The sequence below is a fragment of the Phascolarctos cinereus genome, unplaced genomic scaffold (genome assembly GCF_003287225.1).
Source record: "Phascolarctos cinereus isolate Bilbo 61053 unplaced genomic scaffold, phaCin_HiC Scaffold_4;HRSCAF=312, whole genome shotgun sequence".
Taxonomy (NCBI): domain Eukaryota; kingdom Metazoa; phylum Chordata; class Mammalia; order Diprotodontia; family Phascolarctidae; genus Phascolarctos; species Phascolarctos cinereus.
Window position 1 is genome coordinate 308,085,373 of NW_027555847.1, and position 24,206 is coordinate 308,109,578.

Genomic DNA, 24,206 nt, shown 5'->3' on the forward strand with positions numbered 1-24,206 from the left:
TTATCTGACTTTTCTAAGATAGGCATGTAGAGAATGAATTTCTGTTCAAAATTTTTTGTCTCCAAAACTTTAATTTGCAATATACCAAATGAGTTCTGTTACATACAAAATCTAAAATCCCTCTTATTTCACTATTCTTGTAGCCTGTTTTGACATAATATCTGAGAATAGTAGTTTTTGTCAATGGGAAAAAAATCTTACTAGTAATCTTGTCTCTGCTATCCATTGTAGTAATTTGAGGGATGAATTCAGTCAATACATCAGGGGGAGCCTAGCAAATGTTAGTTGTCAAAAGTGTTTTCTAATAACATTGTTGACTCAAGGCTGGGCCAGATTCTACACATCAAAGTAAATTTGGTCTTTGGGTTTTCTAGTGATAGGAAACCTTAGAGGTCATCTTATCCAACCTCTTATTTTACAGACGAGGGCAATGAGGATCACAAAATCAATGAAAATGGATGTATTGAGACCTTACTACATGCTAGACACTCTCATAATCAGGACTTAATCATTTGTTTAAGGTCCCATGAGTATTAAGTTTCAGGATCAGCATATGAACTGAAGTCTTCTGACTCCAAATCAAGGCTCTTCCTCTCTGTACCACACTCCCTATGAGTTCATTGCTTTATCACTTATCAACTTGATAAAGATACCACCTTCACAATGTTTCATTCTGTATAGAACAACAACAACAACAACTACTGGTTGAATGTAAAACCCATATAATATAAAGTCCTTTAAGTAAGGGGCTTTCTTTGTATCCCCAGCACCTAGGGCAGCCTCTTTAATATAGTAGGCATTTAATATATATTTATTGAATTGAATTGAAATTATTGCTTCCTACCCCCCAAATTAAAATTCATCTGTAAGGAACATGTTCATAAAAAATAAGCTGAATTTAGGGGCTCACCAATACAAGATTCATCTGAGGAAAATCACTGATCTAAAACAAACTTTAAAATATGCGCTGTTTACTGTTGGCTTGAGAAATACAGGTTAAAATACTTGGGATTGTTGAAGTATAATCCTTTGGAAATATTTTCATTCAATTTATAAAAAGTACTTTTTTGATTTGAGGACTATTCAGTTTAATCATAGTTCACCTTAAATTCATTTCAAGAGGGACTAATACATTCAACTATTTTTTTTTGTTGTTATTAATGAGGACAACTTTGTGAATGGGACATTGGAGCAAATGGTCCTCTAACTATGCTTCAATGACATCATTCTATGTGGTGATTGCATCACTCATACTTTCTACCCAAAATCAGACATGCTTTTCCAAATGACTTTCGTGCTCCAAAGTTAAAACTTTGGTATTTTCCTACTGACTGCTTTTTAAAAAAGCTATGATGATTAGAAATTATGCTCTTCAGATTAGAATCAGGTATTTCTTTTCAAGCTTTCTTTAATCAGAGAGTGAGGTCAATCCTTTTTTTTCCCTATGAAATCAAACTGATGTCCCTAAATTTATTATGAAGTGTTAACACAGATATAGTTTCTCTTCTAAAAGAGGAGCTGTAGGCCAACAAATCTTTAAGAAATGTCTGAGTAATAGTCATATCCATTAATTGTTGGCATTCTGTCTTCATTCTGTGTGTGTGTGTGTGTGTGTGTGAACTTGGATATATAGAAAAACCATTTACAAGGGTTTATAGAATGCTGGATGGTTGGTAGGAAAAGCTAGATTCAAGTTCTATTTCTGACACTTACTACCTATTTGACCATGGGTAAGTCACCTAACTCCATTAAGGCTCATTTTCCTCATGTTAAAAATGGCTATAACTATCTGTAGCACCTATCTCACAGGGTTATTGTGGGATGCAAATAAGATAATGTATATAAGGCCTTATGCAAAGGTCAAATATTATAAGCTTTAATATTTAGTAAAATGACAGACCAACTATTTTTTTTTTCATTTCAAAACCAAAATTCTCTTTTGCTAAAAATAACAATTGATGACTTGTCTTTTTGTTTCTACAGATGTGAGTTCTGGAATTCTTTCTCCTATAAAGTTTGTCATAGAAAGAAAACCCACTAGTAGGAACTTCTCAATGTGTATAATTTTTATTAGAATATTTTCTTGGGGCAGCTAGGTGGCACAGTGAATAGAGCACTGGCCCTGGATTCAGGAGGACCTGAGTTCAAATCTGGCCTCCGACACGTAACACTTACTAGCTTAACCCCATGGCCTAGTCCAAAAAAAAAAAAAAAGAATATTTTCCAGTGATATTTCATGTACCCAATGAAATTCTTTCTTTTCTAACAAAACACACACATTCAAGATCAGAGTTCTGTTCATTTTAAATAATAAGAAAATAAAAATTGTAAAAACCAGTTTGGAAAAGTGATCATATTAGTATAAATCCTTTCATTTACAGATGAGATTAAACATAAACATACAGATTAAACATAAGTTTAAATGATAAAGATAGTTTAAATGACTTACCCAGGGTCACAAAGTGCCTTTTTTTTTTCAGTAAATTCAGTCTTGTAAAGTATGTGTAACTTCAAGTATTTCACAATAGAGCTATTTCACAATAAATGAACTTAATCTGTCTCTTATTTCCTTAGAGGAGATGTTGATCATTAGGTAGATAGGTAGGGATCTTCAATTTTTTAACACAAGGATGTTTTTGGGCTTTTAAAGTGATTTAAAATTATTGGTTTGTATTTTGATTGGTGTAAGTCTGATTACAAGAAGAATAATTTTAATTGATTTTTTCAAAGAATTAAATATTTGCTTCTCATAAGATATAGTTTCATCATGACTTTATTAGTGTGTAGATCACAGAACCTTTCACTCCCCTCTTCAAAAAAGTTAATCCCTTCTCCACAAAGAGGGTTGAGATAAAGAGCCTCCATCCTTTAAATGTGCATCCATACTAACCCATATCTACCAGACTGTAAGTTCATTGATGGCAGGGACCATATGTTATTTAAACTTTTTATCATTCATAGAACCTAGCATGGCACTGTGCAAACAGCAGGCATCTAATAAATGTTTTATCATACCTGTATTGTATCCATAAACCATGAGGCATAGCTATCCATTGTCTGGAGATAGTGTCGATTAATGGATAGAAAGCTGACCTCAGAGTCAGCAAGACCTGGGTTCAAATTCAACCTCTGAAACACTGCTCATATGACCCTGGACAAGTCATTTGTACTCTCAGTGTTCCAAGTAACTTCATTTTTTCTTTTTTGTGGTGAGGCAATTGGGGTCAAGTGACTTGCCCAGGATCACAAAGCTAGTAAGTGTCAAGTATCTGAAGCCAGATTTGAACTCAGGTCCTCCTGACTCCAAGGCCAGAGCTCTATCCACTGAACCACATAGCTGCACCTCCCCCGCCCCCGGTAAATTTCTAAGGCTATAAGATGCAACGCTGGTACCAATCTGCATTAGTGGAGGGAGTTTTTAACTAGGAGCCCCCTGCATTGATAAAATCACAGGTCCAGCTTTTTTAAGCTAGTCTTTGATTATGGGCCAGAAAAGGGTTAGGTCTCAAATGACCAATGGATGTTTCTGACACTGTGGCCATTGGTATGGTAGAAAACATGCTGGAACTGAATACTGGATGAAAGCATATTTGCCAAGAAATATTTATTTTAATACAAGTTTATAGGCATAGGGCAATTAAAAGATTTTGTTGGATGTGAATGTATAGTCTTCCAGAGTCCAAGTTTAACAGAAGTATTAACAAATATCTGTGTGGCCAAGTCTCTTGTGTATTAAATCTGGTGTAATATACTGAGGCCAAAGAACTAGGTTCTCTAAATCTAAATATTTTAAGAAGGAAATTTAGTTCTTTAGAATATAATGTTTATAGACAGTTTAAAAAAGCTACCTGTAGGAGCTTATATTAAACTTTGACAATGAAAATAATAAAATAAGTCCTAACAAAAAACTCACTGTTCTCACCAGATGGTTGTGGTGGAAGTGAGTGCAGTAAAGGAAAGGGATGTAAACCTGGTTTTAAATGCTGCAGGATCAGTTACTTCTTCTATTCTGTCAGTAAATCTAGCAGATGTAATGATGTAAATTCCATCTGCACAATGTGACCAAAGGATCCCTCCCCCCCAAAAAAATTGGTGACATATAAGTGTCCAACAATATGAAAAATCTACTGCCCCGTCCAAATATATAGCGTTTTCTCCATGGCACATTCCCCCATGTCCTCTACCAGCTTACATGAACTCTTGTTTTTATCAGTCACTAGGTCAGTTCACAACCTCATATGGACAAACAGCTCTCCATGAGTAAACATAAAGTTAATGATCAGTAGACAATGTGTTCATTAATTTTAGTCATTAATCTCTTGAGTGCCTTGGGATAAATAGAGTAAAACTTACTATGGAACTATTGGACCTGACAACACAGATTAATGTTGCATATCTTGTTAGTGTTATACAAATACTTTTCATATGTCTTACATTCTCTTTCACCTGAAGAAACAAAATTTTCTTGAAATTAATCCAAAGGAAGAGTTGATAACTATCTATTACAACCTATCTATTACAACCCAAAGGGTATGTCCATGTTGACTATAAAATAATCCCTGGGAGCTGTTGCTCATGTGATTTGGGGTTATTGCTTTCTTTTGTTTTTAGATGAAGGCATCATGGTATAGTGTCCAGTGAGTCATCCTTGAAGCCAGAAAGACCTGGGTTCAAGTTTTACCTCTGAAACATACTGGCTCTGTGACCCTAGGTGACTCACTTAACCTCCATGCTCTAGGCAACTCTCTGATATTTTAAATTGCAGAGCAAGTGCCAACCTCCACTGGCAAAGGAAGTTCCTTCATCCAGAAATTCTCAATACCAGTGAAATCACAGGTATAAATCCCATTCCAAATATCATTACTGGATCATAATACCACCTCTACTACTTTTATACCATACCCTTACATAATCTAATCTCATGACCATGTCACAAATCTCCACGTCTTCCCTCCATAGTCTCACCTATTCCCTCTCTATGAGCTTCATTTTCACTTGACACTTTGCAACTTATTAAACAGCTCCCAGACTGTTTGTTAACTATTAAGTGCCTACAGGCTGAGCCCAGAACAACCTAAGCTAACCTCCCAAACTTTCCCATTTCACCTTTGGCTTCACAAGTTAGCTGAATGCATAGGAGTGAGCTGGACCTGTTATCACTGATACAACCCTGATGTCTAAGTTTCAGCTAAGTGTAGGTCCTTCAGAAGGGAAGGTCAGGCATATTCCCATGACACTAGGCAGCAGGCAGAGGGTCAAGCCACAGCTACTTTTTCTCCTAGCTAACAAAGCTCACCAGACAGATCATTTGGCTTTGCAAAAAATTCCAAATCCTGTATCCCTCTTCAGTTTTTGCTGTCACTTAGAAGTGGAGGTCAGTGTAATAAATTACGCTACCACTAGAAGTGAACAGAGTAGAACTTTTGCTCATGCTTTCTTTGGGGTCTAATCTCTTGACTATTGACTTAAGCATCACAATGAAAGAAGACTAGACAATGGGTTTACCATAGTTCTTACTGTCATGATAATCAGTAATGCTACTGGTATTACTAATACTTAATAATCAACCAGTAACAATGAAAATGGGTCATATGTTCACACTGAAGGGACAATCTGGTCAGGGTTAATAGCTTTACAAATAGATTCTAATCAGACCTTTTTTTTAAAAGGCCCAGCTCTGTCACTTAATTTAGTGACATTGATGAATCACTTTATTTGTCTGAGTCTTAGTTCCCCATCTATAAAATGAGGATGATAACATTTGTACTATCATATTTTACAGGGTTGTTAGGTTCAAAAGAGATAATGTGTATAATGTGTTTTGTAAATCTTAAAGTGCTACATAAATGTTTTTGGAATTAAAACCATAATTCCTTTACTTGGGTTAAAATTAAATCTAGGATATATAGCTTATATAAAGCTAGGATACATATTTTTAAATTATAAAGCCCTTAAATTAAAGTGAAAATTTATTTGCCTGTCTTTTCTTTATCTATTTTTATTTAATGCACCTATACAATTTCTGGTCTGATGAGTGTTTAATGAAGGATGGGGAAAATGACATGTTAAGTAGGAAATAATAGTTTTCTTAAGTCAGACTTGAAAACTCTATAAAATGTTTCACCCTTTCCCCTTTTCTCTTTGACATGAGAACTTGTTTGGTTACATGACAATCTCCATTTTTGAAAAGAAACCTTTGCAAAGTTTGCTATTTTTATCTTTAAAAATGATGGAGAAAACCATTTCCAGTTCTACACATGACTACTTGTCATGAGATTGAAATTAGTTTATGAATATGCTGAAAATGAACATGTTTTCCCTGGGAAGTTTCTTATCTTAAAAGTACAACTATGATGCCCAGTGTTATCCAGAGACTAACCGTATTAACTAAAAGTTCCTAGCCCAGAGGTATAAAAAACTAGTCTTTATTTTCAGAAAATCCATATTCCCATTTCACTCTTAAGCACTCAAATTCCATATTCAGAAATCACCTCTGGAAATTTACCACCTTTACTCACCTTCACGTACTGCATGTATTACACCCAACGTAGAGTACATCCATAAAATATTTTTTATGCTTAATAACATCTTGACCTAGAAACAAAGTAAAATATAAAGTAAATTAAAAGTATTCAAGTTTGTGAAGAGCTGCAAGTCATTAGGAAGTCACAAGTAATTTTCCAGAAGCCCAATTCATAATGGGAGCTGAGTTTGTCCACATTTGGAGGAATTACCATTTGGCTCACTGCCTTGACATTTTAATGATCAGTTTGAATCTCACCCAAATCAGTAGTTACCAAATAGCCTTTCCTAAACTAGTTCTGAGGATATATGACAATGTGGTTCTGTGGAACAACCACAGTTGGTCAGAAAAGCTACATAGACCATAGCCTAAACAATGAACAGCTGGGTAGCAGGATCAGAGTGGTGACCACAAAGCTCTTTAGAGCAGGAAGTTGATCATGGATGAAGAAAGAGGAAGAGGGGGAGGCAACAGGATGGAGATGTTGAAAAAGGATAATTTATATCAAATGAGAGAGAAGTAGGAGAGAAACTTTTCTTGGGAAAAGAAAAATTGACTCCACCCTATGTGACTCATATCTCATGTATATGGTATGAAATCAGAGAGTAAGACTGTGGTCTAGTTTCTTATTAAAACAAAAAAGTCTAATTTCTAGATGGCCAGATGGCCAAAACCACAAGTTGTGCCTTAACAAAAGGGATTGGTATTTGCAATAAATGTACCAGAACTATTTCAGTAGTTCTGAAGTCCAGGGGTAGACAAAGAAAGAAATAGGTAATGGATGGAAAGTATCAATGTCATTACCTACATGGGTATCTAGAGGCCAAAGAGTAACCTGCAAAACAATATCTGAACTCCATATTTTTAATGTCATATTCTGGATGCCAACCTCCTTTGCTCCTTCCTGATTAACATTGCTGAAGCATTCAAGATAGAAAGTAAGCTCCTTGCTTTGTTTTTTTTTTGTACCCCCACATCTAGCACAGTGCCTTATACATAGTAGGAGCCTAAGAAATGCTTGTTGAATTGAACTGATTTAATACTGCCCAGTGTTCTTGAAAATAAATTTAAACCCAGTTTCATAATGGATTTTACCCTTCTTCGTCTGTGTGTGTGTGTGTGTGTGTGTGTGTGTGTGTGTGTGTGTGTGTGTGTGTTTGTCTGGACCTATGATTCTATTGATGTGAGGGGGGAGGGGTAAACAGTTGGTGAGGAAACTCCTTTTAGTAATGCTTAATAATGTAGCTATTCTACAACTTAAAGTCTCAGTAGCTAGGGGCACTAAAAATATAAGTGACTTACCAGGGTCATGCAGCCAATATGAATCATAGGCAGGACCTGAAGGTCATTTTTATACATAATGGATAATTTGCTAATTTCTCAGATTTTACTTTAAAATGTAAGATTAAATAGCACATAGTTCCTATTTATATGGTTTTGTTATTGAGTTGTTTCATCTGCGTCTGATTTTCTTGACAAAGATACTGGAGTGGTTTGCCATGTCCTTCTCTAGCTCATTTTACAAATGAGGAAACTGAGGCAAACAGGGTTAAGTCACTGCCCAGGATCACAAAGCTAGGAAGTATCTGAGACTAGATTTGAACTCAAGTTTTCCTGACTCCAGGTCCACTGCTCTATCTACTGTACCACATGGTTGTCCCTTTCTGCAGTACCAGTTATGAATAGTTCTCAACTGATTGGGATTGTTAGTGAATTCTGTTGAAATACTACTAAAGGGGCAGTGGAATGGCTATAGATCAGAGATCCAGTCTGGTTTTCTAATTCTGGTTTTGCCACTAATTTGACCCCTTTGGGCCTCAGTTTCCTCATCTACAAAATAACAGAGTTGGACTCAATATTCTCTAAAGTCTCTCTTAGGTCATATGTCTCTATCATGTGTCTGGTTATTAGTGCAAAATATTCAAAATTTCCTGGATTTATTATGAGAATATTCTGGTCCATATTTGGCCCATAAATTAATCTTGTACATTAGGCAAAAAAATGTTAGTTAAAGGAATGAATGAATGTAATTTAAATACTTCTGGGAAATGGGACATCCAGTCTAATTTTCTGTAATCTTTAACTATGAGATTTCTTTAAAGAAGCAACAAAAAAACCTAGAAACTGTATCTCCCTACGTTAGATTAAGAGAGAACTCTGAGCTATGATCTCCCCCAGGCTTATTTAGGAGAACTGTGGTCTTGCTTTTTTAGGAACCTATTGTGTAACTGGTGACTAGCATTGGCCTGTCTTCAGCCATGAGGAACTTGGAAAATTCCAACCAAATGCTTAAGGACATGGGGAATGGTGAGGGTGTCCTTTAGGAGGCCAGTGGTAACAGAAAAACAGCTAGAGTACTGAGCTGGATCTCACATAATGTTAAACTACTTGGAAGAGGACTTCTAAGATGTGAACCCTTTACTGATGATCCATGGGTAGAAAGGGACAATGGTCTTCCCATAGGGGAAAGTATAAATTAATTGGCTGTGATCCCCTTGGAAGGAGAATTCATGGCTCTACTGGAGTAATATCAGAAAAATCCTTGGAGCAGCAGGGAATATTCCCTTGGGAAGAGATAGTGAACTTTAATTTTGAAAGCAGGAAGTGCATTAGGAGTGGGGTGAATTTATAGTTACCCTATCTGTAAATAATATCAGTGTCATGCTCTTCTCTGTAGGGGACACAAACTCTACTTCCTGGGTGAGTGGTCTGTAAGCATGCAAAAGTCATTGGTTTGAAGACAAAGGGGAGATGCCAATTCTGACACCTAGCATTGCCAGAGCTGAGCATTCAGAAGGATGTAGCTATTGCTACTGACCAGCAAAGGAACTAGGAAAGGAAATCTTGAGCTTCTGCTAGAAAGTAGAGAACCTCAGGAGATTCATAGATATTGCCAGAGCTGTACCTTCTGAAGGACGAGAGCTATAGCGTCTGACCATACTAGGGTAGGGATTCTTGGACTTCCTCTACTAGAATCTAGAGGACGTTAGAGGGGAGAACTATGGATATCCAGAACAGCTGGATTATAGGATCGTAGACTTAGGGTGAGAAGGGACCTTGGAGGTCAGCTAGAGACAGAAGAAGATGCCTGTTTGGGGCAGCAGATGGGACAGTGTAGTGATGATGCCAGAGGAGAGAAGGCATAGCTCAGAAAACTGGGAGAAGACTCTTAATATTGCAATTGTAAGTAACAATGGGAAATATTCATTTGGGGATCTTGGGGTCCTGGGGCACATACTCAGAAATTTAACTTTTCTTGTCGGGTCTTATAGCAATAGTAATAATAATAGTAGTAACAGTGGTAGTAATAATAATAAAGATTTACAAAGTACTTTACAAATATTATCTCATTTATACCTCTTAAGTAGTGCTAGGAGGTGGGTGCTATTACTATCTCCATTTTACAAATGAAGAAAGTGAGGCAGAGAGCAGTTAAGTAATCCCCCCCAAAGTCACACAGCTAGCAAGTGTCTAAGGCTAGATTTGGACTTGTTTCTTCCTGACTCTAGGTCCCAGACCTGTAATATCAATACCCGACTTTTTTTTGAGGGAATAGAATAGTGGTGGTATGAAAATGCTGCATCTACCATAGCTACTTGAGTTTTTTTCCTAAAAAGGGAAAGTAATAGAAAGAGTTTTACATATGAGAAACAGCCTCATTTTAGAACTCTTCCCACCTCCTAAAGGGTTTTTCTTCTCTTCTCAGTCCTGGGTCCATGCCCTGAATCTACATAAAATACCACAACTCAGCTGCCCAGAGTCTGGCCTTGCAATATGTATAGTAGGAATACTGCCCAAAGAGAAGGAAGATCAACAGCCTTTACAATTTAGTTGTGGGAATTGGAGCATTCATAAGATTACTGTATTTAGAGTCAAAGGACCTAAGTTCAAATCCTTACTCTGTCACTTATTTCATGTGCAAAATTCAGTAAGTCATATAATCTCTCCAGGCTTCAGTTTCCTCATCTGAAAAATGAGGGTATTGGACTAAATAACCTCTAAGGTCTCCTTCAGTTCTAAAATCTATGATCTCTCTATCTCTCTCCATCTGTCTCTGTCTCTCTCAGTCTCTGCCCCTCTCTCTTCTTTGGTCTCTTGTCTGATCTGCTTCTGAATCTTCTTAATCCCTTATCATTGCATCTATTTTATGTTCTAGAGATCATAATAAGCTTTTAAAGAAACAACTCTTTCTTGGCTGTAGAAGTACTCCTCTCATATTCCTTTACTTTTCATTTTGAAATATAAAGTTCAACCCAAGGAAAAATGCAAGGAGGTGCTCTCCAGGGGTCTTACATCAGTTTTGGGAGTCAATCCTTGGTAAGTGTAAGTATGCTAGGGGAAACACTGTTTTAGACAGGGTTTTCTTAGGCTTGCTGAGAAGCAGCCAAAGTTTGTGTTCTTCCTTAGTCAATCTTCAAAATTAAAGCATTTTAAAAGGCATTGGCCTAAGATAAGATAAAACTCCTATGATTTCAGTTCTTTGGGGTTTTTCTTTTGTATTTCTATTTTAGCTTCATGGCACCTGGATGGTTCGTTAATTTTTTTAAAAAGTTGCAACTATTCAACAATAGAATAAACCATAAAGTAAAACTTTAATAGTAAAATAACAGAAAAGTAATTGAAATAAATGAAGATTTGGAGATGAAAATCTGAAGATAAAGGTTGGCAGGGATGGGGGAGGGGCAGTACAGAGGAAGGAATAGAGGAAGAACTTGCCTTCCAAAACCAAGAAATGCATCAGAAACCCTTTTTCTCAAACTGAAGATAGATTATATTTAAGATTGGTCCTCAGAGAGTTTTTTTTAAAGTATCTGTGATATAAGAATCATTCATTGGCACTTGCCCTATTAGATGCTCCCAAACTGGCCAAATCATTCAATTTCATCAAGCCAAACTACTTCAAAAAATTGGGCAACAAAAAAAAAATTCAGTTGCTCAGGGGAAACAACTAGTATTATTTAGGACCTTTTTGGAGGAGGAGGAAAGACTGAGAGGGCAACTAAATGACCTATCAATTCAGTCAAAATGATTAATTCAGTACAGGACATCAACTGATCTCCACAATTCATACCACAATTACTGACCCAGTGCTCCTTGGGACTATGTGTGCCCAGCTTTGGAGACAATTTTTCCTTTCTACTGCCTCTTCAGTGAGTTTCAGGGTCAAGAACCTCCTAAAATCTCTTTTTCTTATTGTCTCCCTTCCCTCAATTCTTCTGTTCTTGCTCATCATCTGGAATTTAATATAACTTTAGGTGGTGACAAGAAGGGCTCCATGGAAAGGACTTGGTAGATAGGAATTGAGTCTTGTTTTGAGCTAACTGCTAAATGGAAGATAAAGGGAAGAGAAGCCACCAAAAGTCAACCGTTGGCTGGTCTTCTGTAATGCCTGGAATTATACTGAGTGAGATCAACAGAATCTCCAATTTATATTCATGGGAGAATGGAAGAAAGATTCATACCTCTAAGGATTACACCAGATTCCTATGACTAGAGCCAGGTCTAGGTAGATAGCTGCCTAGGGTGTTATTTTGGAGGCACAGGGGAGAAAGGGGAGACACAAAGGACATTTTTATTATAACTTTTTAATAAATATTCCAGGGGATCTGGTATCTGCTCAATGCAGTTATTCCCTCCAATGTGTATGCATATATGCATACTATAAATATACCTATTTTGATGCCAGAAAATTCTGCTCTCCATGACCTGTAGGTTTCATTTTGTAATAAGTAAAATTGTGTATGTTTGCATGAAGGCTTCAAAGGGTATGGTAAACAGCAATACAGGGAGTACAATCTTCAGACCTTGCCTTGGATGAATAAATGCCTTTTCATAGCAGTGTAGACAGGGACGGGCAACCTGTGGCCTCAAGGCCATATGTGGCTCTCTAGGTCCTCAGATGCAGCCCTTTGACTGAATCCAAACTTCATAGAACAAAACCTACTTGCCAGACTATGGGCAAGTCACCTGGCTTGTTAAAACCTCAGTTTCCCCATTAATAAAACAGGGAGAGTAACACTGGCAATATTTACCTCCCAAGGTTATTGGGCACTTTATAAATGTGAGGAATGATTAATGACTTTAGAATACAAGTTGTCACCTGACATTCTTTAGCTATAAAATGGAAATGATAAATCTCAGAGTACAATGGAAGCATCTTCTCACCGAAGGAGACACTATGACAAGGAGAGGAGCTTTATGACCTGACCATGAAACCACTTCCCAAGAAGAATCACTCACAGTGGGGTATCTCCAACCCACTAGTGTATTCAAGGGGTCAAGAGGAGATTTGTCATTTTTTGGTGAGATTGTTTAGTGTTGACTTGTACTTCACCTTGAAAGGAATATGGAAATGCCAGGTGCATGTAAAAGATTATTACTGTCCTTAGATACCAAGAGATGATCAAGAATGGGGCATCATCTGGGCTCTGTTTATTCTGAGAACACTCCTGATATGGAACATCAATCAATCAATCAGCATTTATTAAGCACCTGCTAATCTTGTCCTAGGGGGTAAGGATACAAGTAAAAGAGAGAGAGAGAGAGAGAGAGAGAGAGAGACAGGCAGATTGTGTCAGACCGTATCTTCAAGGGTCTTACTTTCCACTAGAATATAAGCTTAGGTGGTAACAACAGAATTCTGGGGTAGGGAAAAATGATTTTAAAATCTCATCTTGCCATCTTTCAAGCACATATATCTTTTAAGACCAATCTGTCCAATTTTTATAGAGTTTTTAGGAAAGGTATATTTTCATCAGTATTCTCTCAAAATTTACTAAGGCAATGAATTTTTACAATTAAATAATAATAATAAAATATTCAAAAATACTCATTAGATATTTAGTTTGTATATTGTTTATGAGTACCATTTATTATATTTCATACTGCCCACACTCTTATAATTGTAAATAAAATAAACTTTTTATATTCATTTATTTATGCACACACCAGAAGGTATTTTAAAAAAATAATTGACCAACACATTAAACAGAAATCACTTGCATCTACCAGTGAAATGCAGCCTCTTCTGGCACATTTGGTGATAACAGCTTAGCAGCGTCTAGAAAACACTGGACTTAAAAATGAAAAAATAATTTATCCAGTCCAGACTCTAAGAGGAAGCTGGCAGAATGTGCTACCCAGAGTGGAATCTAGCCAAGACATTTATCTCTACTTCCCCTTGTTCTGTTTCCAAACCAGGGAAAGAGTGCCAGCCTTGTATTTCCTGGTGTGGTACAATCCGATGCAACAATCAGCATGTTTTCTCCAACCAGAGCTGGTAAGCCCTAACAATACATATTTGTCAGTCTTAACCATTTCCTCTAGGTGGGTGGTGAAGTAATGGCCTCCTACAGGCCTTCATTCATTATTTTTTTCAAAAGAAGCACGTCTGTGAAACTATGCTCTGAAACAGGAAAATATTCCACTTTAAATATAATTTCTAGAGATGTGCTCTATGCACAATAGAAAACATTAGCTTTAAATCTAACTCTGACAGTTTCCTTGAGTTAAATGACTATGAGAGAGGGAGTATGTTGACCTAGTGTTCTCTGTATATCACTGGTGATCAATTAGTGTCCAATCATTAACCATGAAGGGCTAAGTAAGAGGGAAAGGAACAATAGATACAACTTTAATAATTAGATAGTAGTCTGAGAGAGGTACACTTTCATATCATTTGGTATTTATTTCTGTTTATGAGTAAAACTCTTAAGAGTCTATCATTTGAGAACTAGCTTAAACCTGTAAATGCCTGTAGAATCAGTAGCAATCTTTTAAACTTTAACAAACCAGAAATGCCAGTTATCAACTATTTTTGCAGATTTTTTTTAGATACTTAGAAAAACAAACCTTAGCCCAGATAAAAACTCCTCTAGGTCAGAGAACCTCCATTCTTAGTTTCCTCATCTGTTAAATGGGTGAGATAGTATTGTGCTACCTATCTCACAAAATTTGTTTGGGGAAAGTGCTTTGCAAACTGTTATTGCATTATATAAATAAGTAATCATTGTCATGGTGCTATACTGTACCTACTTGAGACTTAGATTTGTGGACACCCTGCTAGGGGAAGTAATTTAGCCCTATGGAGCCCACCAGTATCCTTTTGTTGGGCCAGAGGAAATTTTCACAGGGAAATGTAAAATATTGTAAAATATTTCTTTTTTCTTTTCCAAAGAAACTGAATCCAAAGCAGAGGAATGAAAGTTGGATCTTTTATTCATCATTGTTGCTACACTCCCAAGTCTAGGAACACTATTTAGCTTGGAAAAGCGCTTGCATGATTATGTTTTAACTAAGGTCGTAGATTCATGTTTTAGAACAAATTTAAATCAATATTTTCATGATAGACTTTGCTAACAGTTTGCCAAAGGGTAGCTTGGGAGGTTGGACTCAAAATCTTTGAAGAGACTGCATTAGAATCATGGGAATTACAGTTGGAAGGGCCCTTAAAGATCATCTAATCCAACCTTGTTTTAAAGGTAAGCTAGCTGAAGTCCAGAGAGGTCATGCCATTTATTCAAAGTCACACAGCTTAGCCAATGTCAGAGCCCAGGCAGAGCTGGGCTGCTAAACTCTTTGTCTGGTTTCAGGTTCTATACTCTTTCCACTACCCTTCGCTGCTTCAAGATGAGTAACTCAAATTTACATCACACTTTTAGATTTTTCAAAAGGGCTTTCCTCACCTTTTGTTGTTGTTTAGTTGTGTCTGATTCTTTGTGATCCCCTGTGGGGTTTCTTTGGCAAAGATACTGGAGTGTTTTGCCATTCCCTTCTCCAGCTCATTTTACAGATGAAGAAACTGAGGTAAACAGGGTAAAGTGACTTGCCCAGATCACACAGCTAGTCTTCCTGACTCCAGGCCAGGAACTCTTTGTACTGAATCACCTATCTCTCCTCAGAGCAACCCTTTAAAATACAGATTGCCAGTATTCACTGTACATATTTTACAGTTCAAGGGTAACAGAGATTAACTAGTTTACCCACAACTAGTAAGTGTATGAGCAAGGATTATAACTCAAGGCTCCTGACTCCAAAGAAAATTCTGTCAATTGATGAAGTATGTCCTTAGACTCTCTGAATAGTAGCCAGAATAAACTTCATTTAGCTGCACTTTCTTCAAGGCCAGAAATCTTCCTTTCCTATAAAACCGGTATATGAATTTCTACATTAATTTATGGTAGAGCACTTACCATTACTCATCTCCTCCTCTAAAACATTGTATTTTAATATGTCTCCCTACTTTTCTCAGATGACCCCCTCCTCAAAAAAGAAAAAAATAAATAAATGAATCAACAAATACTCCTTTAGTGAAGTCTCTTTTAACGGCATCTGGATGCAAGGCAGTGAGTGTCTGAACGTGCCACACCTGTCTGACTGCTGTTTGATTCACACCCACTCTAGGGGTCTCTTTGCCTCCCTCCACCCCTCAACCCTCCTTCCAAATATGTTCATTGGCCTGCAGCATACTGGAGCTCCATAGAAAACATATGTCTGTGGAGGAGGAGGAGGAGGAGTTATGAGCTGGGTTGGCAGTTTGGTGGGGCTGGCTGCGACTGACAGCCCCAACATGACTCCAAAACCCCAGACAAACCCAAATGGCCTAGCAACTTTCTCCCAGTCCAGCTTTACAACACATGTTCAGAAAGCAACATGAAACTTAAAAAGAGAAGCTCGAAGATGTCTCTGGCACATCTCTGGATGTGATAGGCTCAGTCCACGTGGCGGCGGGTAAAGCCCAGAGATGGGAAGGAGACCAGGCCGGCTCCCTCTCCTGGGCTTGGGTAAGAGCGTGCCCGGCCGGCTGGGCGGCTGGATGGGGAGCGAGCCAGCCAGCACTGTCAGTAATAGCTGCCTGCCTTTGTCCTTGGAGCCGGGCCACCTCCTAATGAAGATCAGTTACCTCCTCCCCCACCCATTGTGGAGCTCTCTGCCATAGACCCGTTTGTGAAAGCAGATGGAATTAGAGAAACTCTTAAAATAAGACATGGCCCCCAAACCAAACTGTTTAGTGTGCCAGCATTCATGAAACACCCCAGTCGTTGTCCTGCAAGGTACTGCTAGCTTCCTCACGTCCTCCTCCTTGTCCGTTCTCTTTCACTTGTTTCCCTCCTCCTCCTCCTCCTTCCTCTCCATCTCTCTCCCTCTCTGTCTCTCTGTCTCTCTCTCTGCCTCTGTCTCTGTCTTTCTCAGTCTCTCTCTCTGTCTCTCTCTGTCTCTGTCTCTGTCTCTGTCTCTCTCTCTCTCTCTCCATTTCTTCTCCTCCCCTTTCCCCATCCTCTAGTGGTTTTAGTGTTGTCAAATGTGTGTCGGGAAAAGGTCTATAGGCGTTTTTAAAAAGTTGCAGCCTCAGCTCAGTCGCTCGTGCTTGTGACAGATACCCCAATCTTAGGGATGTTCTGGGGAGAAAGATGCAACTCAAAAAAAGAAAAAAAATCTTGAAGCAAAATTAGACAACATCCCTCTTTTTCCCCTAGACTGTAAAATAGTTCCCCAAGTCCCTACCTAATTCCTTCTTCCATCCTCTTGCCTAGCTAGAAGAGTAAAAAACGGGAGACCAAACTCTTCCTCTATTAATGAATGGTTTGGAGGGCGGCTCCCTCCCTGAGGTTTAATCAATGGAAGATGTGGCTCAGCATAGCCCGGCTTCTCCATCAGGGGGCGCCACGGCTCGCTACAAAGTGGGAGATGATTCCTAGACATCTAGGTTTGCTAAAGGCGATAGCGGAGAGGAGGGGCAGATTTGCCGCTGCGCCCCGCCTCCTCCCTCCAGCCCAAGGAGGAAGGCAGGATTTCACACAGCCCATTCATTTGTCAGCGGTGGGGGAGGGAGGAGAGGCAATGGCCAAAGAGCCCTAAGGCAGAGACAGATAGAGGGGGAAGAGAAAGAGAGTGGCAGAGGGAAGAAAAAGAAAGACAAAGAGGAGAGGGAGGAGAGTCCGTGTGTGTATTTAGGTGTGGGGGGTGGGGAGGGGAGTGCATTGTGAGCTAGAAGGTTCAGGCATCCTGGGCTCAGTCTTAGTTTTCCCTCTTTAGCAGCTTCTAGGGTCCCAGGGACATCTCCCTCTTCCCGGTCTCCAGAGTCGGGGTGTGCGCTGAACAGCTGAATCCGAAAGCAAATAGTTTCAGCTATGACACATATTTTTCTCTTGCTCTCGCCTTTGCCTATCAGAGTGACCACTCCACACACCCTTTAACAGAGAGCGAGTCCAAATTCCCCTACGTAAAAGCACCCGCGCTGAGCTTTTGATTTCCTTATTACGAAGTTTTTCTGAGCAGGACAAGGAGAAACTCCTACTTAGAGCCTCCCCCCACCCCCACCCCCACCCCCACCCCGAGCTCCCGACTCAATCTCTCTGCGGACTCTTTGACCCAGTAAGAAAAGTTGCTCAACTTCAGTGCAAAGAAGTGGGAGGGACCAAAGAAAGAAAAGAAGGCAGAAAGAGGGATGCTTCGCAGGGGATGAGGACCGATCCCAAAGTTCTAGTTAAGATGCAGACTTTGAATTTCCGGCCCACCTTTGTCTAGGGAGCTCACACTGAGTTAGACTTTCAGTGGTTGCAGAGGGGATGCAGAGGGGCAGCGCGCCCCTCACTTCTTTCAGGAAATGCTAGGGAAATTCAACTGTAACTCCTGCGACCGCCACCACCCCACCTCGCGAATCAGCTTCCTCTGGGGAGAAATGATCGTTCACAACCTTTCTTGTTCGGTTCAAGCTAGACCTTTTTCCCGCCGTCTTCCCGATCTCTATAGCACTTCAAACGCACCCCCACCCCCCATCCCCAAGTCTTTTCACGCTGCTCCCCTTGTGTGCCCGTAGGACAAAAGAACATAGGGGAGCAGAGGGAAGCTTTCCCCCCTACTCCTCCCAAGGCGATGGGGGTGGAAGGAAAGGAGTTTTGCTCCAGTGACCCCTTGATCTCTCTCTACCCTCACCTCCTCCTAAACACCCCAGGTGGGCTGAAAGGAGATCGCCTGCTCCTAGCGTCCTGCCACTGCTGCAGCAAGAAAGGAAGGATGCAAGCTCCATCCAGGTCACTTCCCAGTCCCTCTTCCAGGGGCTGCCCAGAGAGTGGCTTTCCAGGAACGCAAGAAACTAACCACAAACCAGGGGCAAAAACACCCGGTAGCCAACACTCACTCTGGAAGATTTCATCCACTTTTCATAGGTAACAGCTGGATATCTTACTCCCCAAATAGCCTATGTATTGAAACAATTTTTTTTTCAAATCACGGTGTAGTCACACCTCCCTAGAGTTTCAAAATCCAATTCCTTTGAGAGTTGTCTTTCACACTCCCTTTCCCCCAATTTTTTCAATCTTCCTCTCCCTTCCCACCCTGTTTTCTTTGTCCGCTCTTTTCAGCACCACAATTCCATCTGTATTCCTAACCATTGTATTTCTCTTGCAAAATGCACTTTTAAAAGTTACCTGCAATCTGTTTAAGGAAAATTGTGCTTTCCCCTAACTTAACCTAAAAGCCGCTACTTTTATTTGTCTTGGGGAAAAGACTGCCACAAATAGCTATGTCCTCCTTTTTGTTTTAAAGCCCGCAAGTGATTCCTAGCAGCCAATTTTCTTAAAAGAAGGGGGGGGGGAGAACAAAAGAGACATAATTACCTTAAAGGTGGCTGACTGCAGAGTTTAGGGGGCAAAAAAAAGGTAAAAAGGAAAGAAAAAAAAATCCCAGTGCAGTGCTGAGGTTATTCCAGAGTTGCTCGTGGTCACACGAAGCAGTAAATCCCTTGATTAATGCTCAAAGAAGCCTTGCAGGAGATGCTGAGTCCTGGAGGGTTCCTTGCTCCCAGAGCCTGCTGGAGAGCACCTGATTCTGAGCGTCTGCGCCCGAGAGGAGTTCCTCCTCGAAGAGGCTCCCAGGCAGCTTCGCCTCCAAGTTCAAATGCGGGCTGTGACACCCATCATTATTATATCATTGTACCGTCAGCGCTGAGGAGGAGACTCAACTCGAGTAGAAGGAGGAGGAGGAAGGAGAGGAGGAGGGTTCATTCACAGGCTCCAGAAGAGCTTTGCAGACACAGTCACAAGAGCCCAGGTTTTCTGGAAAGCAGGCTGAAGGGGCAGTACAGGCAGCTCCAGGCTCTTGCAGCAGGGGCCGCCTGCCTCCCCAGGCACTCCCACCTCTCCCAGTTTCTTCTTGACAAGAAGTACCAATAGGCTTGGGGAAAGAGCAGCGCTCCCCATTCAACAACTCAGTGAAACATCTTGCTTTGCACAGGAGGGGGGAAAAACTGTTAGCCTCTCTCATCACAGCCTTCCCCCACTGCTTAAGAGCCTTTCTGTTTCGGAGCTAGATTCCTGTAAAAGCTATTGTAGGATATGTAACAAAAAAGTGAACTGGTCACTTTTGCTTTGGAGAAGTTAAGACTGTTGAGTAGAAAAGAACTTGGTTACAGGGTGTTTACACTACAACAAAATCTGACTGCATGTCCCAACTGTGGAAAGTGTCAGGCTGCTGGCTCCCGCCAACCCTAAAGGAACGCTGAGAAACTGATTATGTGAAAAGGAAAAGGGGGGAGAGAGAGAGAGAGAGAGAGAGAGAGAGAGAGAGAGAGAGAGAGAGAGAGAGAGAGAGAGAGCGATGAATTGTTAATATTGCAATCTCAGAAAGTAATGTAAATGTAAACCTATATTGGGATTACTTGAAGCAAATCTCACATAGGATTCAGCTTAAATACAAGTTTCCTTTTTCTCAGAAACACACAACCCTGTTTGTATGTACTGCCTGTTTTGTTTATATTTTAGAAAGTTAACTCATCATGATGTAGTCAATGATTTTCCTTATTTTGAACGAATGTGCTGAAATTTAAGCAATTCCTTTATATACAGCCAATTCTGCAAAAGAAAAGATTAATATTAAGAGGCAACACCATCATTCCCATCTAAAAGAAAATCCAAATAGACCTAATACCATTTAACAAATGATCAAATATTTTACATATTGATTTAGAGAACTTGGGAAATGTGGAGTTTGGATTTTTACCCCTTTTCTTTGAACCCAGTTCTGAATTAATGTAACCCTGCAACCATAACCTTGAGCCAAGGTAAAACCAGGAGTATTAGAATCAATGGTGAAAGTCCCTTCTGCATTTGTCTCTTTGTGCTGTGTGCTGCTGCATTTACTGTGGTATTGGAGTGATTCATCCTCCATTCTGAGGCCCTAGTTAGAAAACCGTATCAATAGCAATACCTTAGCCAGTGGTGATTAAAGGAGAAAGTTTCAGTTTTCACTCTGAATTTCCTTGCTTCTGTTGGTTTAAGCCAACACTTTAACCTTTCGGTAACATAGATTTTCTGCATGTGCACATTTAAAAGCATGCCTTTTGGTTGTTTTCTGGATGCCTAACTATAGATTTAAAAAACCCAAAAAACTTAATGACAAACCCATACAAGATTTGCCAAGAAAATCCCAAGTCTCAAGATGTACTTGTTTCATTTGTTTCTAATATATCAGCTCATAAGACACGAGTATCTATCAATTGTGTGTGTGTGTGTGTTTTTCCACCAAGCTGACTTTCCTGGTACAGCTGATCCATGAATGAAAGCATTATGCTAGAGTTCTTAATGTTTAGTTTTTATAGTACTATACCATACTTTCATTACTACAGAATTCAATTGGCCTTACAGCAAAATAAGTATCTCCAACTATACAAAAGAAAACTAGATGAAGTAAATAGCTGGATAGAATTTGCTATTTCTAAAAGGCAATTAGAAGTCATCTTCAAGAGGTCATTAAGAATATCACAGATGGTGATTCTGGCTGCAAATGATTGAATATTATCAGCCAGACATCCTTTAGACCCTAGTCTACTTTTATTTTTTTGTATAATCATTTCTTTAGCTCTTTTACCTATAATCTAGCTCAAATCCCACCTTCTGCAAGAGCACTCATCCCACCCTTGAAGGCATTCCTAGTTGCCTTTCCTCTAAGATCACTTCCTGTTTATATTATATGTAATATATCATATATAATATATACCTTATACGTACATAACTGTTTGCATGTTGTCTCCACCATTAGAATGCAAGCTTCTTAAGAACAAGGAGCAGGTTTTCTGCCTTTCTTTGATTACCAATGCCTGGCAAAATGCCTGGCACATAGTAGGCACACAATAAATCCTTCTTGACTGACACGATAATTGCTTAATGAATGCTTGTTGATAATTACCTTTATACAGATGACAAACTACGGACCACTACTGCAGAACAAAGTCATTCTCCTTAATAACTGTTAACAGGGAGATCAGGGATCACACTTCATTTTGTTGTATGGTGAAAAAAACCATGTTTAGCTGGCTCTTTCCTTTTATTTAATATTAGTTCTTTAAGAGACTAAGCAGTTAGTCAAGGCTGCCAAATAATTGAAACAAAATGACATAATTTTCTTCAGTGGTTTCTTTAAACATGAAGACAGATTTTCTATATATAGTAGAGAAAGGAAAGAAAATTATTTTCTAAATAATAGATTTCTACAATGCAGACACATTGAGTTAGAAGTCAGTGTGGAGGCTGTGTAATCCAATACTCTCATTTTACAGATGAAGAAACTGAGTTTCAAGACCTTAAGTGCCTAAGGTAACATGGGGAATAAGTAGAAAAACCAGAATTCAAACTCTTATCTCTGACTCCACATCCTTTCTATTTCCATGACCCCGTTAGTCCTATTAGTTTCTAAACTCTATATGCAATGTCATCATTTCTACATGTGACTTTTCATAAGGATTTTTTAAAAATTAAGAGCAATGCTTACTGTCTATCTCTGGTGAAGACGTTTTCTTAATTGGAAAATGGCTTTTTGCAGTTTTTTGTAACAAAAGTCCCTTTTGCCTTATCTAATTACATGAGTGCATTTTTAACTCATGTCCTTACATTGGAGCAATCTTTTACATAAACCACAAGGTCTCAGATGTGGATAGCTAGAGCAAGATCTTCATTCATAGAGCTAGTGTCTACATGAAACCACAAACCAGAATGCCACCTCTTTTCCTCCTTGCTTCAATCTTACTCAGAAAATAGGGTCAGTAAAGCAGGCAGTCAATGATTTGGAGAAGCATGGTGTGGGCTGCAGGTGGAGCTCAATGGAACTGCATCTGATAGCTCTTTATGCTTCCCTCTTTCTGTGGTTCTTGATGATAACACTTCAGTCTCACCCTTTTTTTCTTGATTAAATGATCCTAAAGAACTATTCTAAGACATAATATTGTTTCTTCTGCAGTGCGGTTGTTGGAAGAACCAGGATTCTAAGCCCATATGCATTAGGAGAAGAAAGACACTTCATTTCAAGTGTTTAACATCCTGGTGATAGCTATACTAGTAGGTGTTTAATAAGTTCTTCCTGATTGATTGATAGCTCCAGCGGACAAGATGCTTGGAATGAAAACCTTTTGCTCTAGATGGTCATAGAATCATGCATCTAGAGTTGAATATCACTTCAGAGGAAGTCTTGTCCACACCTTCATTTTACAGATGAGGAAAATGAGGTGGGGGCTGGGAGGGGAGGGTTAAAATGACTTTTCCAATGTCACATAGGTAATCAAGTCCTCTGACTCCAGAGCCAGTCTTCTTTTCTACTTTATCAACAGGCTCCACATAAGTACCTTGCTATCTGGAAAAAAATAAAGTCCTTAGAAAAAAGGAAGTCAGCATTCTAAGAGCACACCATTAAATTGGTAAACTGATTACAGCTATTTTGTCCTACTCTCCAAATCCTCCTGGTTCCCTAGGATCGATCACTCAAGTATATATTGGTAATGTACATTTACCCACTCGTATCCATATAAACAGAAATAAGGTAATATAGATTCTTTGTTGATTTGCTTGTCATGAAATAAAGGAACACTAAAAAGAGTAGAGAGTGATAATAAGTATCTCATGGTCTCAGGAATGAAATCTGTAACTTGGAAAAATGAACACAGGCAAGTTACTTTGGAAAACAATGAGGATTGTTGTGCCATAAAAATAAAAGAATTGGTAGCTGGCAAGACCTGCATGAAACGATGCAGAGTAAAGTGAGCAGAACCAGGAGAACAATTTATACAATAACAGTAACACTGCACAAACAACTCTGAAAGACTTAGGAACTCTGATCCATGCAATGACCAATCATAACTCCAGAGGACCAATGATGAAGCTTGTTACCCAACTCCTGACAGAGAAGTGAAGGATATATTTTTGAATGTGACAAATACAAGAGTCTGTTTTGCTTGACTAAGCATATTTGTTACAAGGGCTCTCCCCCCCCCCCTTTTCTTATTGGGGGCATAGGGGCTTGGTATACTGGAGGGAGAAGAAAATAAAATTTTGCCCATGAAAAAATCAAACAATACGACTTATTTTTCTCAAAAATGGGGTGCAGATTATTAGAGCATTCAAAAAAATTGAAATGTCACACTAAAATATTTCATCCAACAAAATCTTTTCCTGCGTCATCCAGTTTCCTTCTCCTATCTGTTCAGGGCTTTCCAGAATTTAACGGGAAGTCTGTCCACATCACAGCAGATTTGTGCTAGCAAGAGCCAAGTTAAAACATGAAGTAATGTGAAAGACTGGGCATTGAAAAGTGGATGACTTCATCTGGGCTAAGGGAGGCAATGTGAGTCTCTCCACACAGCAGCCAGGCTCCTAAAGTCATCCATACCCGCCTCATTTTGCTGCATGGTGAGTAACAT

General features: G+C 39.1%; 1 protein-coding gene across 2 annotated transcripts in view; it reads right to left on the reverse strand.

Annotated features, from left to right (window-relative positions):
- Positions 1–19,598, reverse strand: part of VCAN (versican) — a 137,146-nt gene extending 117,548 nt beyond the window's left edge. The window contains exons 1-2 of one of the 2 annotated variants that reach the window (XM_021007938.2): positions 19,141–19,598; positions 6,519–6,594 (exon numbers count right to left, since the gene is read on the reverse strand). In XM_021007938.2, the coding sequence (XP_020863597.1) occupies positions 6,519–6,588 (70 nt within the window). In that variant the 5' untranslated portion in view covers positions 6,589–6,594; positions 19,141–19,598. The remainder of the gene's footprint in view (positions 1–6,518; positions 6,595–19,140) is intronic. The other variant, XM_021007946.2, reaches the window with a different exon arrangement.
- Between the last annotated feature and the right edge of the window lie 4,608 nt (positions 19,599–24,206).